At 44.5% G+C, this 18,202-nt stretch overlaps 1 protein-coding gene across 2 annotated transcripts in view; it reads left to right on the top strand.

Moving 5' to 3' along the window:
- Positions 1 to 14,690, top strand: part of LOC121496484 (non-compact myelin associated protein) — a 42,927-nt gene extending 28,237 nt beyond the window's left edge. For both annotated transcript variants that reach the window (XM_041764825.1, XM_041764824.1), the window contains exons 2-5: positions 1,617 to 1,737; positions 5,712 to 5,797; positions 9,077 to 9,161; positions 11,881 to 14,690. In XM_041764825.1, coding sequence (XP_041620759.1) covers positions 5,719 to 5,797; positions 9,077 to 9,161; positions 11,881 to 12,022 — 306 coding nt within the window. In that variant the 5' untranslated portion in view covers positions 1,617 to 1,737; positions 5,712 to 5,718 and the 3' untranslated portion in view covers positions 12,023 to 14,690. The remainder of the gene's footprint in view (positions 1 to 1,616; positions 1,738 to 5,711; positions 5,798 to 9,076; positions 9,162 to 11,880) is intronic.
- The last annotated feature ends 3,512 nt before the right edge of the window (positions 14,691 to 18,202 follow it).

Below are 18,202 nucleotides of genomic sequence, written 5' to 3'. Positions count from 1 at the left end.
TGAAGGAGCTTAGAATATTTGCCCTGGGAAAAAAATAATCAGAGAACATACCATTGCTGTTTTCAAGGGCAGAAAGCTCTTTTACTTAAGAACGGATTGGGTTCACAGGACCTTTACCAACCCTTGGTTGGTTGGGTTAAGCAGGACATCCCGTAGCCAGCTCCTAGCGCCACCTGTCGGTGGGAGGTAAAGTTGATGTGCTGATATTACCTGCTGCGGTCACTGTTTCATCCTTGAAGTTTGGTTTCACCTTTTTTTTTTTTTTTTTTTTAACGTAGAAGTGCTTTTATACCTGGCAGGTTGTCATTATAAGAGGTAGCACACTTACCTTTGTGGGAAGAGAACTAGGTGAAAATGATAAGGAGGGATATTTTGGTTTCAACATGAAGGTTAATTTTCTGGAAAAAAAAAATTCCCCAAAACTCAAGGGGCTACTTGGAGTAGTGAGGTTCATGTCTGTGGAAGAAACCAAGTCATGCCAAATATTCCCATGTTTTAAGTGATGGGGAGAAGTCGATCCCCGTGTTTTGGTGGATGGAGGGCATTCGTGGGTTACCTACTTTGAGTTACAAACAGTTGGCCAGTTGAGTAGTGAGTGATCTGTCAGTTTTGTTGGCTTATCCAGGGAGGAACTTTTAGGCCAGGCCAGAAGGAAGGAGGGTACCACAGGGGCAGAGCAGGGGGGCGGGATATTTGGGACAGGTTGGATCTGGCAATGTTTATCCTCCAGATATGGCTCTAACACTCGACCAAGAGATAGGCAGAGAGAAAGGAGAAGTGACTCAGAGAGTAAAAGGCCCTGACCTCGCATCACTTCCCGGACTGACCTCCCACACAGGACCATTTGTAAACAACCCAAGGAAACAACAGTTCCTTGTAGATTCTATAAATGTGATTAAGGCTGTGCTGGAGACAGAGGTTCAGAGTGTGGCTGAGGGCAGGCATCAGTCAGATAGGACCGGTCAGGGTCAGGGGTCTGGGGCAAGGGCTGAGCCCCAGCCTGTGTGGTTTTCTCATCAAAGCCCATCGTTGATTCAGGGCCTGGGTGCCGGGCCCTTTGTGTCTTGCACATTCCCAGGGAGGCAGTCCAGTGAGGGTTTATGGAGAAGGGGCCGCAGAATAGGACAAACGCTGGCTTGAATGCTAGCATGGCTACCTGTTAGACTTGTGAGCTTGGCTTGATTGCTTCGCTACTGTGAGCCTCAGTTTCTTCAAAGGGCAGTGATTGCACCTTCCTTACCTGATGGGTATGAGGATTGAATGAGAGCTCCTTCATAAGCACTGAGTACCATGCAGCCACATTATTATTATTATTGTTATTATTACATTAACCTCTGTCATTAAAAACCATTCTCACCCTCTCTGCACCTTCCTTGCTTTTCTACGGCCGAGGACCTGGTCACACACAAATTTGATACTGAAATCCCCCAGCTGGACCTCACTTGGTTAACAAGAATCGCTGGGTCCCACACATGAAAACACCCATGTCCTTAACCATCAAGGACCACCCCCTCCCTCCCACCTTCTCTGAAGTGGCAGGAACAGAGATGCAATTGAGAGCCTTGGGTCCTGACATAAGGCAAGATATACTCTGAGATTACTCAATGTTTCCTCAGAAAGAAGACTAGCCGGCCCATCTGAAAGGACGTCTGCGCCGGAACTGAGCACCCACGAGGTCACCTTGAAGGGCCTGCAAAGGAATCTGAGTCCTGGTGGCCTTAGGCAGCCGCATTACTGGTCAGTGTGTGTGTGTGTGTGTGTGTGTGTGTGCATGTGCGTGCACACACCTGCATGTTTCTGTAGTAACCTGTCAGGAATCCCTCTAGATGTGCAGGTAGCAGGGGCAGGTTGGTGCAGTGGGAATCATACAGGCTTGAGGCTTGCAGAGCCAGGTACCTATGCCAGCTCTGCATCTTCCAGACGGTGTAAGCAGGGAAAGACAACTTTATACCCCCAACCTTGGGGTCCTCTTCTAATCCAGGGGACAAGAAAACCTATTTTACGTGGTATTTGCTAGTTCAATGGATTTAAAAAGAAAATATCTGGCTAAAGGTCTTGGTACCTAGCAGGCGTTGGGATAGTGGCTTGTGTCATTTTTCTGCATGTTGGTCCCACGGAGGCAGGGTTAGCTTCTCCAGTGATTATGTCATGCCTCCCTCACTAGGTGATCCTCCATCAGTAGCTGCCTCTCTGTCTCTCTTTTCTGTTTTGTAAAGGAATTGTAAGAAAGCATTGTTGCTGAGTCTTCTCAGCTTGCTATTGGTGGGGATAGAAGCAGAAGGTTCAGGCAAAAGTATAATATGCAAATGCATAATGCAAAACTCTTTAGGATGGGATGGGGAATGGGGGGCGGGCGGGGGCAGGTGCCTCTCCTTGGGAGTAGGAATGGGGGCAGCAGGTGGGATGGGGAAAGACTTTCATTCCATATCTTCATATGGGTCCAAATTTATTTTAGAGAATTTTTTCTTATTTTGAGCTCCAGAGCCACCTGTCTCTAAGTTCAGCAAATATTTGCTAGTACCCACTAAAATACTAAGAGCCGCCACTTAGCACTGAAAGCACTTTCCGTGCTTAACATCTAACCCTCAGCTGCCTTGGAAAAAGCTACCTCATTTTACCAATGAGCAAACCAAGCTAGGAGAAGTTCAATCACTTGCTCCAGGACTTCTACTAGCAAAGGTGAGAAGAGCCAGATAATTTATCTGGGAGAAGTAGGAGGAGGATACGAAAAAGACCCTAAACAGCCTCTCCCCTCAAGGACCCGACAATGAACTTGGAAAGTTAACTGCCAGACAGAGCAACTGAGACACATGCCCGGGGCGGTGCTTCTTTGCAAAGCAGTGCTGTGGAAGCGGAGAACGTGGCTAGTTCTGGCCAGGGGAGCAGGAGCCTTTCTGGGGATGCTTGGGCTCAATCTTGAAGCATACGTTCACTTTGCAGGGGGAGCAGGCAGTGGGGTCTGGCCAGTGGGCCTGTGTAAGGAGGTCAGGAGATGGGAAGCCCAGCCAGGAAGAAAAGCCAACCCGCATGAGGAGGCCGGGCAAAGCCAGGCTGGGCTCCTTGGGAGAGCCCAAGTCGTGGGAGTCCTGAGGACCTGGTCTTTGGGAGGAGGAGACAGACAAGAACATGGCTTAAAGGAAGGCAGGGAGGGCCATTGTGAGGCTGAGGCCCCCAGGGTGTGGGGCAGGCCACAGCCACCAGAGCCCCCAGCCTGGGTGCAGATGGCCTGCCCCAGTGCAGGTGCCCTGACCCATTTCCACCAGGAGCTGGGGGAGTGGGGAGCTGCAGCTCAGAGGTGGGAACTCTTAGGAGATGTCCTCTGAGGCCGGGGGGGGGGGGGGGGGGGGGGGGGGGGGGGGGGGGGGGGGGGGGGGCGGCGAAGCCTGGGCAGCCAGTCTGCTGGCAGCAAAGACCAGGAATGACGGGGGAGGATGGAGTGGTCCGTTGTCACAGCAGTTTGGTGGAGGCTGGTGTGAGGAGCAGGGAGACTGGAAAGAGAGGGTGGAAACAGCCAGTGAAGGGTTTTTGCTGCCAGCTGTTCAAGTGTGGGCACTGGGAGATGATTGTTTTTTTCAGCCCAAGAATGTTGTGATCAAATCTACAATCTTTCTCTCTCTCTCTCTCTCTCTCTCTCTCTCTCTCTCTCTCTCGAGCTTCTGGAGGCAAGGAATCTGTCTTGCATTTTTCTAGTGTGTTCCCAGCACCTAGCACAGTCACTCAGTAGGTGCTCAGTTAGTATCTGTTTAGTAACTATGTAGAACCACAATCTCTGCAGTGTTTATGGGTATACACAGATATGGTAAACATTTTAAAACTTTGATGAAAAGAGTACACACTAATGGCTAAGGTAGTGGTCACTTCGGGGAAGGGAGGAAATGAGGTAGAAGTAGAGTAGAAAAAGGATTTCAACTAACTCACTTTTTTTTTTGTAAAGATTTTATTTATTTGAGAGATAGCAAGAGAGAGAGCATGAGCAAGGGGAGGGAGCAGAGGGAGAGAGAGAAGAAGACTCCCCACTGAGCAGAGAGCCCAAGTGGAGCTCAATCCCAGGACCCTGAGATCATGACCTGACCAAAGGCAGATGCTTAACCAACTGAGCCACCCAAGTGTGCCCAGAATAAATATTTTTAAATTATAAGTAATAATGTAATAGGAGCCCATGTACTCAGACTGAACAAATGTTTATGGTCATATTTCCTTTTTCTTTGTTAAAAAGAAAAAAATGAGGGGCACCTGGGTGGCTCAGTTGATTAAGCATCTGCCTTCAGCTCAGGTCATGATCTCAGGGTCCTGGGATTGAGCCAGAGTTGGGCTCCTTGCCTGGCGGGAAGCCTGCTTCTCCCTCTCCCTCGTGGCTCCCCTTGCTCATTATCTCTCTCTCTCTCTCTGAAATAAATAAATAAAATCTTTTTTTAAAAAAGAAAAAGAAAGCAAATTTGTATGCTTATATTGTGTTAGATCTATAGAATATCTCTTCTCCAGAACATAGAGTGACCACCGTGAAGCCTTACGGCTTCTTAGCATTACCAGGAGGCCTGGATAATTCTTTTCTTGGTGGTGATCTTTCACAGGCCTACAAACTGTCAGCAGCTGTGGTAAAACTGCTGCTCTGAAGTAGGGAAATCTTATTTGCTTCCCCCCTCTTCTCGATGCCCGTTGTTCAGAGCAATTGTGGATACTATCGCACACTCAGAACTTCTTGGCGGGGAGGATCGGGACACTTGTTTCTGGTGGCTTGACATCATATTAACCGTGTACCTCCTGGCTCACTCCTCGAGTGTAAGATTACAGGATTGTGGATTTTGGTTCCTGCTGCCGTCAGGGAAAGAAGTCATACTCTGCACTCAGAGAATATGTTTGGGTCCGAGCTCTACGTGTTCCTCGCTGTGTGACTTCCATCCATTCACTCAACCACTCTGAGCCTCAGTTTGCTCAGCAGCAAAATGTGATGACTGAGAAGATAACGAGTGAGCAGATAGAGTGTGTGAAGGTGCCCCTGACCGAGCCTGGTGCCTGGAGGATGCTCAACACCATTGACCGTCTTCCCGCTGAGGGCTTTGTGCAAGCTGGCCTTTCTCCTCTGTCCTGTCATCCCATCGCATGTCCATCCTTCAGGGCCCATTCACATTTAGCTTTTCCTTGAAACCATTCTTCACAGCCCAGTGATGGCTCATGTCACTGACTGCTTAATAGCATCGTCAAATTTTCCATCTGCTTGCTTATTTATTTACTTATGTGTGCCTCTTAGATTATAAAGCTTCTGGAAGCAGCAACAGCATTTCAGGCATCATTGGAGATGCCAACAGTCCCACCAGCATGGGAGGTGGATGCCCTGGGTTAAGGTCAAACCTGAGGCTCCATGAAGCTTTGGGAACTTCAATTTCTTCAGTAAAATGACAATAATCACTTCCCTCGCACAGTTTCTAGTAAATCAGTTTAGACATTCTGGGTGAAAACTAGTTAGGAAAAATTTAATAAATATTGTTGAGTTAATGTAAGCTGCTTTGAAAAATGAAGTTCTTTACAAATGTCAGACTTGATTTTTAATTCCCCGCAATAGATAGTAAAAGGCCTTGTATTTACTGGCCACCAAGAGAAAATGCATGCTTGCCTCTTCTCTGGTCATCCAGGTGAAGACCGAAAGAGGCAGCATACAGGCATTGTAAAGCTCACTCTGATGTTAAACAAAACTTTATCTTTGTTCTTACCAGGATCGAGATGACCACAGCCACCCCTTTGGGGGGTACTACGTTCTTCTCATTGAACGTGACCACCAGAGAAGACTTCCTGTACAAGAGTAAGGCCAATGTGGCTTGGCAGCTGGGGGAAGGGTGGCAGGATGAGGACATGGTCAGCTCCTGGTATAGAGGCCAAGAGCGTAGGGTCTGGATAGACTGTCTGTGTCCCAGCCTCACTTGTTCCATATGCCCGCTGTGACCCTGAGCACATGACCTCACTGCTTTGTGCCTGCTTCCTTGTCTGCAAGATGGGGATATTAATGAAGCTACCCCTGAAGGTTGGTGTGAGACTAAACTAGATGATCCACGTAAGGAGCTTAGAATAGCCTCGATGCACACAAAGTACCTAACGATTATAATCATCACTGCTATTACTACTATTATTGTTAGGGAGTTTTGGGGTCTAGAGGGCGATAGACATTTGCATCTCCTGTAAGATGTTCCTAAATGAGTCACCTTAGAATGTAACTGGTTTCATACTGTTCATACCAATTTTGCAAGGCAAAAACATTCCGTCAATTCACAAAGGAGTAAATGAGTGTAGATGGGAGTAACCCTGGGGAGACATTTGCCAGGAGCAAGGAGTCCCCAAAATGAATAACTTAGCAACCACTCTTCAGAAAACCAATGAATCTTTTTTTTTTTTTTTAAGATTTTATTTATTTATTCATGAGAGACACAGACAGAAGGCAGAGGCATAGGCAGAGGAAGAAGCAGGCTCCATATAAGGATTCTGATGTAGGACTCGATCCTGGGACTCCAGGATCACGTCCTGAGCCAAAGGCAGACACTCAACCGCTGAGCCACCCAGGGGTCCCAGTGAATCTTGTGAGGGGGAGTTGGGCCCATTTCCGTCACTTCTATTGCTCTGGTACACAGCCTTGCTCATAGAACAGGCCTCCCAACACTCACCAAGTGTTTACCCAGTGATAACGGCTCCAGACTGTTGCACTAGCAGGAAGCCAATTATTGGCATGACATGTGTCTGCCGTAGAGACCCAGAAAGGGTCACTCTTGGGACAGGGTGACTCTTGGGACAGGGTGCCACATGTCAGCCTGCTCCTTGCCACGTGCGGAGACCTACAGAGGCCTGTTGACGGAGCTCAAAACAGTTCTGAAGGGAAATGCAAGGTAGATAGAATCTCCATCAGCAAGATGGGAATCATTCTGCTTTTATTTAACTAAAGGTAGTGACTCTCAACTAGACGATCTTGTCCCCTAGATAAGCTTGCCAGATTTTGAAAATAAAATATGGAACACCCGGTTAAATTTGAATTTAAAAGAAGGCAACATTTGTTTAGTATAAGGATGTGCCGTGCAATATTCGAGACATACCAAAAGTTATTCATTGTCAGAAATTCTAATTTAAACAGGTATTGTGTACTTTATCTGGCCACTTTATTAGCAAGGGACATTTGACAGCGTTTGGACACTTTTGCTTGTCACAGCTGATGGGGAGGTAGAAGCATTGTCAATGATATCTAGTGAGCAGAGGCCAGAGATACTGCAAAATATCGTACAGCACTCAGGACGACCCCCACAACAAAGGGTTATCTGGACATGATTGAGAAACCATGAATTAAAGTAGCATCACTGGGCTCCCCAGGAAGGAAACAAAAAACACGTTAATCCATGGTGAATTCCCTACCGCACCCCCTTTTCTTGCCTTCTAGTCTTTCTTCCTGTGAATATTTGGACCTAGTTTTGTTTTTATTTGTAAACCTTTTATAAGAGCACTATATACGCTCAAAAAATGTGCAAATCATAAGTGCGCAGCTGGATGAATTTTCACAAATTGAACACACTTGTGAAATCAGCCTGCAGATCAAGAAGTGAACCACCACCAGTATCCCAAAAGTCCCAGCGTCCCTTGTCACACCATCCCCACTTGGTCAAGGGAATCCTCTGCTCTGACTTCTCCCACCAGACATCAGTCCTACCTGGTTTTAACCTTTATACCCTATATACCCTTTTATTTGGCTTCTTTAGTCAACGTAATGTTTGTATGCACATATTTTAATGGATGCAACATAATGTGTACATGTGGGGGTGTACATAATATCATATTCTCTTTTCCACACATCATTCAAAATTATAGTATGATATTTCATAAGATAGGCATACCATACCTTATTGAACCATTCCCATATTTAGAATAAATACCGTTGTAATTAACATCTCCCTTCATACAGCTTTTTCTGTATTTAGGATTATTCCTTAGGATAAACTCCCCAGAATCAAACAGATTAAAGTATAACCCCCTCTTTATAATTTTTTTTATGTTTTCAATATCAATTCCAACAAGGATGTTGATCTTGGACATGGAATTAGAGGTGTGAAAATCTAAGATATTAAGCTGCAAGGACATTCATTATACCTTGTTTTTCATAGTATAAAATTGGAGACAACATAAATATCTTCAATACAGAATTGGTCAACAAATTATGGCACATGCAAACGATGGAGAACTGGGTAGCCATCAACAGTCGTGAAAAACAAGGTAGTTACATGGAAAGATGATGAGGATATGGTTGTAAAACTGTGAATGGAACATGGTTCCGTTTTTTTCAAGTGCATGTTTTTCCACTTTTAAGACTATTTCTTGGGCAGCCCTGGTGGCTCAGTGGTTTAAACGAGTGGTTTAACACCAGGGCGTGATCCTGTAGTCCTGGGATCGAGTCTCACGTCGGGCTCCCTGCATAGAGCCTACTTCTCCCTCTGCCTGTGTCTCTGCCTCTCTGTGTTTCTCTCATGAATAAATAAATAAAATCTTTAAAAAAAAAAAAGACTATTTCTTTAAGGTGGATTTCGGACATAGGATTAATAAATTATCCAAAAGTGTTGGTGGCTAGGTATTTAATATGCATATGTGCATATACATGATGACATTGGTGAATGTATATATGTGTAGATGATCAGTGGTTCCTGGGGCAATGAGTTCTCTTTCTTGGCTTGTATTTATATTTTCAAAATGAATTACAAAATCACATATTACTTTTGTATGATGAAAAAGAGGGAAGGGTGTTTTGCTTGCCTGTTTCACAAAGGAAGTTAGATTCTGTGCTAGGAGTGATAATAACAGGATGGCCTGAGACAGAATTTTGGCAGGTTATGTGCTGAGGATGCTGCCCTCCATGTCCCCCTGGAGGTAGGGGTGCACTGCTGCTCTAGAAATGTCTCTGTCCCGGGGTCAGCAGTCAGGGTGCTAGGATATCCCATAGTCTCCCCGCCTATCTAATGAGGATGCAAGGTGCCAAGTGTAAGTCCCCCTCCCAGTCTCTGAATGCTTTCCTTTGTTTCAGTTTGCACATTTGACATTTCCACCCCTCTCCTCGTAGGTTCCGGAGCCATCGTTGCTGCCATTGTGGTAGTTGTCATCATCATCTTCGCTGTGGTTCTGATCCTGCTAAAGATGTACAACAGGTATAGGATGCCCTGGGCTCTGATGGTCTTGTGCCTTTGGTGATGTCAGAATGAATGGGAACTAACATTTTTAGGTGCCAGCAGTGTGCTGCAGAGTATCCATGAGTCCATCATCAAATGCACTAACCTTCTGTGGGTCCTTTTTTGACCTCTGTTCTCCTGTAGAAACTTTATAGTAACCAAATATTTTTATACCTGGAGAAATATTTTTAAATATAATAATCATCATCACAATGCTAATGCCCTTGAGCACTGTGGTAAGCCCTTGTAGGTAAATTATGGTAATAGAGGAATGTTCCAATCCTTTTCTCTCCAGGAACCCTGTGCTAGGGTGTGTTGAGCGGATCACATGAGTATTTGAGGAGACAAATACTGGAATGCCTGTCACCCCAGCTATTATTTGCCTGGGACCAAATAAGAGAAAATAATATCATTTGATTGCATAAAGAATAAATGTGTTATCACCTCACGTGTTAGCATCTCTAAGTCACAACTTTGCTAGAAGGTTATTCTTCTCAGGCAAGAAATCAAAATAAAGAGATTAGGAACACAACCACATCACAGAAGACTTGGAAGACATTTAAAAAAGAGAAGTGTGTTTATCAGTGAGGAAAGTCATTTACAATGTATCGGCAAAGTTTACAAAAATAATATGTACATTATGATTATACATGTGGGTTATACACATAATGAAGATTAAAATATTTTTTAAAAGATTTTATTTATTTATTCATTAGAGATACAGAGAAAGAGAGACAGAGAGAGAGAGGCAGAGACATAGGCAGAGGGAGAAGCAGGCCCCCCTCGGGGAGCCTGATGTGGGACTCAATCCCTGAACTCCAGGATCACGCCCTGAGATGAAAGCAGAGCTTAACTGCTGAGCCACCCAGGCATCTTTTTTTAAATGTTTTTTTTTTAAGATTTTATTTATTTAAATCAAGGAAGATTCAAATGATACACAGCAAGATGTTAACAACCAGTGTGTCTGCATGATGGGATTGCTAATTGGTTAGTTGGTTTTGGCAGAGGGAGGGAGTATACTTCTTTATTTTTGAGATGCAAACAGGCATTGTTTTTATAATAATGTTCATGTTTTATATTATGTGTTACATGTATATAATATACATATAAAGATCTCCTACTATGTGCCACGCATAATTCTAAGTTCCTTATGTGTGTATCGACTCATGTAATCCTCACGACAACCCCACCAGGTGGGTATTTTTATATCCCCCAACTTATAGCTGTGAAACGGGTACCAGGAAATGAGCCAACAAGCCCAAGGTCACTCAGCCCTCAGTGGCAGAGTTGGGATTCAAACCCAGTACATGCAGTTTCCAATAAAATAGTCCTACCACCATATGTAATAATAATGTTATTTTTAAAATGTTGAAGGTATTACAATTTGGATCTGCCCCAGACCAGGAAGTGGCATCCAAATGCAACTTCTGCCCTTCATTCCTGCCTGTTATTGTGGGAGCTCTGAGCCCCTTGCCTAGGCTGTAATTTGGGTGGAGACTCTACTCTACCCACCCCACCCTGTTTACAATGATGCCTGGGCTGCAACTTAGAGACCAGAGCTTAGTCTTTGGCCTCTCAAAGGCAGGCAAGTCACTTAACCTCGCTGTGCCTCGATTTGGTCATCTTTAAAATGGTCTCTTCAACTGGGACCAGTTACATGGAGAATATAACCAAGTGGGATAGTGATGGTTACATGGAGAATGCCCTTGTTTTGAGGAGTAGTTAGGGATGAAGTCAGTTAGGGATGTAGTGGCATGATGTAGTTAGGGATGAAGTGGCATGATGTCTGCAGCTAACTCAAGTGGTTCAGGATTTAGAAAAACACTCTGTGTAATTGTGTGTGCGTGTGTGTGCATGTGTGTTAATGAGGAGAGAGAGAGAGAGAAGGCAAATGTGGCAAACTGCTGGCAATCAGTGAATTGTTCTGTGAACGATACTCAGGTAATAGTTGTACTATTTGTGCAACTTTTCTGAGCATTTGAATTTTTTTAAAGTATTATGTTAGATCAACAAGATGAAATTTCATGTAGACATTAGAATTAATGATTATTGTCAGTCACTGAATTTTCTGGCATATGATATGAAAGATTGGATGCACATTTTAAGTCCATTCTCTTCTCAACTATGCAAAAAGTCCTTAAATATTTCTAGCAATAAACTTGGCAACATAATGAAACTGCAAAATTTAACTCACACTACCACTTTGAACTGAAAAAAATCATAGTATCTTCATTTGTCTTTAATGTAGTCACCTCTCTGGGGCAGCCCTGGTGGCGCAGCAGTTTGGCGCCGCCTGCAGCCTGGGGCGCGATCCTGGAGACTCAGGCTCGAGTCCCACAGCGGGCTCCCTGCAGGGAGCCTGCTTCTCCCTCTGCCTGTGTCTCTGCCTCTCTCTCTCTCTCTGTCTATGAATAAATAAATAAAAATCTTTAATAAAAAAATGTAATCACCTATCTGAGTCACTTAACCCATTCATTAATGGGAAAAAAATACAGCTAAATATCTCATCTGGGTTACACAAAAAATGGAAGGGTCTGACTAGCTGATTTCTAAGGTTCCCCCCCCCAGTTGTAAAATTCTGTGATTGGCAGTTAAGCAGCGTGATTTAATGATGATCTACATTAATCTCGTTGCCAGAGCCAAAATCATAGGTTAGACAAGGTGGAAGACTCAAGCATGCATGCGTATCTCATTCCAGGAAAATGAGGACGAGGCGGGAGCTGGAGCCCAAGGGGCCCAAGCCAGCCTCGCCTTCTGCCTTGGGCCCAAACAACAACAGCAGCCAGCACCCTGCAACCGTGACCTTCAGCCCCGTTGACGTCCACGTGGAGACTCGGTGACCGCCCCCCCACGCTGGTGCTATCTTGGCCACCGTCCAAAGGGCCTTCTTCAGTCAAGATCCAGAAGCACATTTCTCCTCTGGCAGCTTCACTATGAGAGTTCCTTCCAGGATTGGGTCAACGGGAACATCTCTTATGCAATTCCTGATGCTTCAGGCAACCCCCAACCCTGTCTTGCCCTGCCCCACCCTAGCTATATCCATATCCCTGGTGCCACCCTTCCACAAGGCTGTTGAAGATTCTGTTGTGATCTGATGAGGTAGAGCTATGTTGGGAATCCACTGAAGCGGGTGTGGCTCTCTCCCCCAAGCACAACTGCTAGACAGACAGACAGCCCAGGAGTCTTCTGGTCAGGAGTCAGGGGTCAGCAGCACATGCTCTCAAGAGTTATCACAACAGGGTCTGCCACTGGGGTCCTATCAGAATAAGTGCTATAGCCACATCTTTGCAGAGCAAAATGCTCAATCCCATTAATCAGGCACAGGGGAACTAACTTGGGCTAACTAACCAAAAAACCAACTTGTTAATGTAGGACTTGTTCTGGTACTAGATGACCGCTAGCTAGCTTATGACAACCAGTCAGCGGATTTTGGTTGGGGGAGAAACAATTCTCCTCAAAAGTTTTCTATTTTTCATTAGCAAAGAGAGGTGAAGGAATAGGATGACCTTGAGGAATGATGGCCTCTGGGGTCAAAGCTTATTGCAATGTCTGTGGGCCTTGAATGAGTCTGGAGCTAGTCAGAGCCCCTCCTCTCCCTTTGGGGTGGGATTAAGCCCGACTCAGTCTCATTTCTTGGCTTCCCTCTGGTTTCTGAGCAATCCTCTCTCTCCAGGTAACATTTCCCTCCAAGGACCAGTATTAGAGACTGATCAGATGACAATCCTGTTTATGTCACCTGGGTCCTTCCTGATAACCTCACAGAGATTCAGGGCACATTCAAAGTATGACATTTGCAAACCATTTCTCTCTTTGACTCCTTAGCCTGGAGAACAATCTACTGAGAGGGGAGCCATTTTGAAATTAAGACTTGCCTTCCAAGCCCTACCTCCTGGTTGTGTGGTCTTGGCAGAGTGATGCGAGCACTCCATACTGGGTTGGCTAACCACGAAGTAGGGATGATGACCTCTGCCTCACAAGCTTACTTTAACTAGTCAAGGACTTAGTAGAGCAGCTCGGGGAGTGCCTGGCACTCAGCAGATGCTTAATAAATGAGAGCCAGCATTATTGTTACAGTATTTCTTCAATGGCAAGACATATTTGTTCACATTTTAATGATTCTGAAATCAGGATATGTCTTCAAATTGATGGGTCCATTAATGTAGTATTTTTTTTTTCTCTCTCAAAAAGCTGTTTTTAATCAGTTGTACACCTTACAATTAAAGGCATCTTGGAAACAAGGTCATAAATCTTTACTCTGTTACAGAAAGTGACACACTCCGACATTTAACCTCAAATTCTAAGAGTCTCTTCCTCTTGGAATCAGAAATCTCTTCTGAGGGGAAACTGAGGGTCAGGAAGGTAAGAAGACTGACCCAGGGTCACAGAGTCATGTCATCCCACTATAAAAATGCTCGCTTGGATAAGTCTGGAAAAATACTGGCAAATACTTCCTACCCCAAACATCTTTTCTCCCTACTGTGTTTAAATATCTACCAAGTATCAGGTGCTTGGCAAGATGCTTTCATGCAAATTATCTCATAGGATTTATTTTTCCAATAACCCTGGAAGGAATTATGTTTTCTGTTTGCAGCTGCAAGTTGCAGATTCAAAGAGAAAAGGACTTGTCCACAGCCACACAGCTAGTTAAGTTGCAAAGACGAGACTCAAACCCACGGCTCTTTGAACCCAAAGTCCGTCTCTCTGTTGTACCACATTCTTCTTTAACATCCTGGCTCAGAGAACATGAATTTCTTTTGTGGGCCGAACATGTGTCTGAGCAAAGGCCCATGTATCTCAGCAGAAGTCAGGAGTCTAGCTTCCAAATTGACAGTATGGGGCAAAGCCACTTTGGTAGCCTCCTCTGGGCTCCCATGACTGGAGTCAAAGGCCCCCTCTCTGAGCCCATCAAAGCTCTAAGGATTCCTCTTTCATTTCCCATTAGTCTAATCCCCAGGGAGCAAAGGGTGAAATGACATCCAACCAGGAAAAGCTATTTCCTGAAGGACTCAAATCCCAAATAGATATGTTTCCAAAAAATTGTTCTGCTTTAAAAAAAGAAAAAAAAAATTTTTTTTGGAATGTTCCAGCCCTAAAACCAAACTCTTCTGCCCATACTGGAATCTTCCTGGAATTATTAGAGGAATTATTCTCTGTTATATGTTCTTTTGCTAAATGAAAGCTTGGAAGTGGGGGGGGGGGCGGAGAGAGAGGTAAGGGGAGGCCAAGAAAGGGGTTCTAGTGTTTTGTTTTTAACTAATGAAGATAACTCAGTAAACATCCTTTGAGGGCACCTATGTGCAAGGTGAGGTGCTACTAAACACACTGTCACTGTCCCCACTCTTCAAGGAGGCTGCAGTGGTCTCCTGGGACAGGGGCCTTGCAACACGGGAGTATTTCATTTCTGACAGGTGCCTTTCCTAACTCAGCAGATGCTGCCTTAATCGGCCACTGAATCAACAAAAGATACTAAATGTCTAAAGAAAATGTCTAAAAAATAAAGAGACTTAAATCAAGCATCCGTTGAGTTGACTTCAATTAAATTTAGAGTTAACAAATACCTTTTCTAAGAACTGCCTTCCCCTAACAATGTAAATAGGGTCCTTCGGGGGAAAGCCTCGGCTGTTGCAAACACTGTGCTCTCATTTCTAAAGGGCGGTGGGAAAGGTGGGCTGCCGACAATGGGCCTTACCATGAGTTGGAAAACTTGGTAGCTTGATTAACTCTTACAAAAGGAATCCCATTCCAGAGCCTGCTGTTAAACACCAGGAATGCTGATATGTCGAGATTTGGGGGCCCCACGGAGTGATGTAGACATTAGAATGCAACCCAAGTCACCAATAACAACACTTACCATTAATTGTTTCTGATGTGTTCCAGGTATGTGATGGGCCTTTTATACGCACCAGCTCCTCTAACCATTACAGCTCCCATGTGTAGGAGCCATCACTATTTCTATTTTGGGGGTGAGGAAACAGGCACAGGGGAGTAACATGTCCTTCTTTCGGTGGCCCTTCTTGTGTTTGGGGAGTCGGCCTCTTTGAGAAGCAAGACCATCTCCTGCTATAAAAGCTGAAAAGGACAGACACTCATTTTCCTGGAGTCTCTTGCTGCTAGGGTGAGGGCATAGGACCCACGGCCTGCCAATCAGGCACCTCTGCTATGGACTTTGAATCCAGAAGTTGGTAACATCAAAGGAAAGGAAAGGTGCAAATATGCTCTGGTGGCAGGTATGTTGGCTTGCTGCATTTCAAGAGGCAGCAGCATTAGGAGTTCTAGCAGCATGGCAGGCCCGTTCTTGAGTCCAGCCCTGTATCGGTGGAGTTGGCTATGTGAGCTTATTTTGATAGCAACAGCCATGGCGTCTGGACCAAACTGGTTCTCTAGTTTGATCTGGTCCCCCAATGAGGAAGTATTTTAAAAGGACCTAGAAGGGGAACGCCTGGGTGGCCCAGTGGTTGAGCGTCTGCCTTTGGCTCAGGGCATGATCCCAGGGTCCTGGGATTGAGTCCCACATTGGGCTTCATGCATTGGAGCCTGCTTCTCCCTCTGCCTGAGTCTCTGCCTCTCTCTGTGTGTGTCTCTCATGAATAAATAAATGAAATCTTTTAAAAAAATTAAATAAAAGGACCTGGAAAAATGGATAGGATTTTTTTAAGTAAAGCTTTTTACTGAAGTACAACACACACGTACACACACATGACTCGAAACATGTTCACAAAAACTGAGCTCACTTGTGTAACCAGCATGAAGATGAAGAGACAGAGCATTTCCAGCATCCCAAGAGCTCCTTTCCTCCCCCTACCCCTCTCCCCTCCCACAAAAAGTAACCAGTGTCCTGACTTCTTCATCCCTAGAACAATTTTGTCTATAAGTAGAATTGTAGGGTAAACTCTTTTGTTTCTGGCTTCTCCTGCACAACACGATGTTTATAATATCTGTCCACATTCAGCTGAAGGTCGTTCGTGCTCATTGTGGTCATCTTTGATACGTGATGTGTTTTTATCCACTCTACTGTTTGATGTACATAGAAGTGGTTTGCAGTTTGGGTTTGTAACGAGTAGGACTGCTAAGAACAGTTTGGTGGTCGTATACATATTTCTGTGGGGAATATTTCCAGTTGAGTAACACACAGGGTATAGGTTATATTTAGCCTTCGTTGACAGTGCTGAACAGAGCTGCACCAACTAACATCCCCACCAGGAGAGTGGGGGAGTTCCACTTGCTCCACATCCTTCACGGACACTAGGATATTATCTTGAATTTCAGTCATTCTGATGGACTCACAGTGGTTTCTCATGATAGTTTTAATTGAATTCCTTGATGATTAGTGGAACTGGTCTCCTATTTCATGTTTTTTTTTTTCTTTTGGTTTTGCTTTGTTTTTAAAGATTTTATTTATTTGAGAGAGAGAGAGAGCCAGAGCAGGGAGAGCAGCAGAGGGAGAGAGAGAAGCAGGGTCCCCGCTGAGCAGGGAGACCAATGGGGGGGTTTGAACTCAGGACCTCAAGATCACGATCTGAGCTGAAGGCAGATGCTTAGCCCACTGAGCCACCGAGGCGCTCCCATTTTTTAATGTTTCTTAGCCCTTTAGATTCATCTTTTGTAAAGTTACTTTTCCATTTGTCCCTTTTTTGGTTTTGGTTGTCTTCCTTTTTTATTATTGACTTATAGGAGTTTTAAATACATTCTGGATATAAGTCCTCTGTTATCCTGTGGCTTACCTTTATTTTAATAACAGCTTTATTGAGCTATAATTTACATTCCATCAACTTTACCCTTTAAAACATGCAAGTCAGGGCGTCTGGATGGCTCACTTGGTTAAGCATCTGCCTCTGGCTCAGGTCATGATCTTAGGGTCCTGGGATCAAGCCCCACATCGGGCTCCCCGCTCAATGGGAAGTCTGCTGGTCTCTCTGCCTCTGCCCCTCACCTTGCTCATCCTTCCTCTCTCTCTCAAATAAATTAAATAAACTATTTAAAAATATATACAAGTCAGTGGTTGTTAGTCTATTCATGGTGCTGTGCATCCATCACCACTAATCAAATTCCAGAACATCACCCCCAAAAGAAGCTCCATATCCATTAGCAGATAATTCCCATAGCCCTCTATCCCCAGACCCTGACAACCATTAATTCACATTTTCTATGAATTTTCCTATTCTGGACATTTCATATTAATGCAGTCAGACAATATGTAGCCTTTTATTTTTTAAAAGATTTTATTTATTTATGAGAGCGAGAAATTGAAGGCAGAGACACAGGCAGAGGGAGAGGCAGGCTCCATGCAGGGAGCCTGATGCAGGACTCGCTCCCAGGTCTCCAGGATCATGCCCTGGGCCCAAGGCAGCGCTAAACCACTGCGCCACCGGGGCTGCCCAATATGTAGCCTTTTATGACTGGTGCCTTTCACTTAGCATAATGTTTTCAAGGTTCATCTATGTCATAGCATGAAATATTACTCCCTTCCTTTTTGTGGGTGGATATCATGCCATTATATGGCTATACCACAGTTTGTTTATCCAGTTTCCAGCTGATAGATATTTGGATTGTTCCTACTCTTTTTGCTATTATGAATAATGCTGCAGTAAATATTCATGTACAAGTTTGGTGTAGACATACATTTAAATGTCTTGGGCGTTTACCTTAGTAGGGGAATCACTGCATTGTATGATTAATCTGTCCAATTTTTAAAAATATTTCATTTATTCAGGAGAGACACAGAAAAAGGCAGGGACCCAGGCAGAGGGAGAAGCAGGCTCCCTGTGGGGAGCCTGATGCGGGACTTGATCCCAGGATCCCAGGATCATGCCCCAAGCTGATCATGCTGAGCCACCCAGGTGTCCCTCTCTTTTTTTCTTGACCAACTCAGTTAAAGGTTTGTTAATTTTATTAATTGTTATAAAAAACAATTTTTGGTTTCGTTGATTTTCTCTATTATTTCTCTATTGTCTCTGCTTTTCTAAGTCTCTTGATGGTGTGTTTTAATGAAAATAACTTTTTAACCCAAATGGTAATTTACC

The sequence above is a fragment of the Vulpes lagopus genome, chromosome 8 (genome assembly GCF_018345385.1).
Source record: "Vulpes lagopus strain Blue_001 chromosome 8, ASM1834538v1, whole genome shotgun sequence".
Taxonomy (NCBI): Eukaryota; Metazoa; Chordata; class Mammalia; order Carnivora; family Canidae; genus Vulpes; species Vulpes lagopus.
This window is presented reverse-complemented; position numbering and strand designations above follow the sequence as displayed.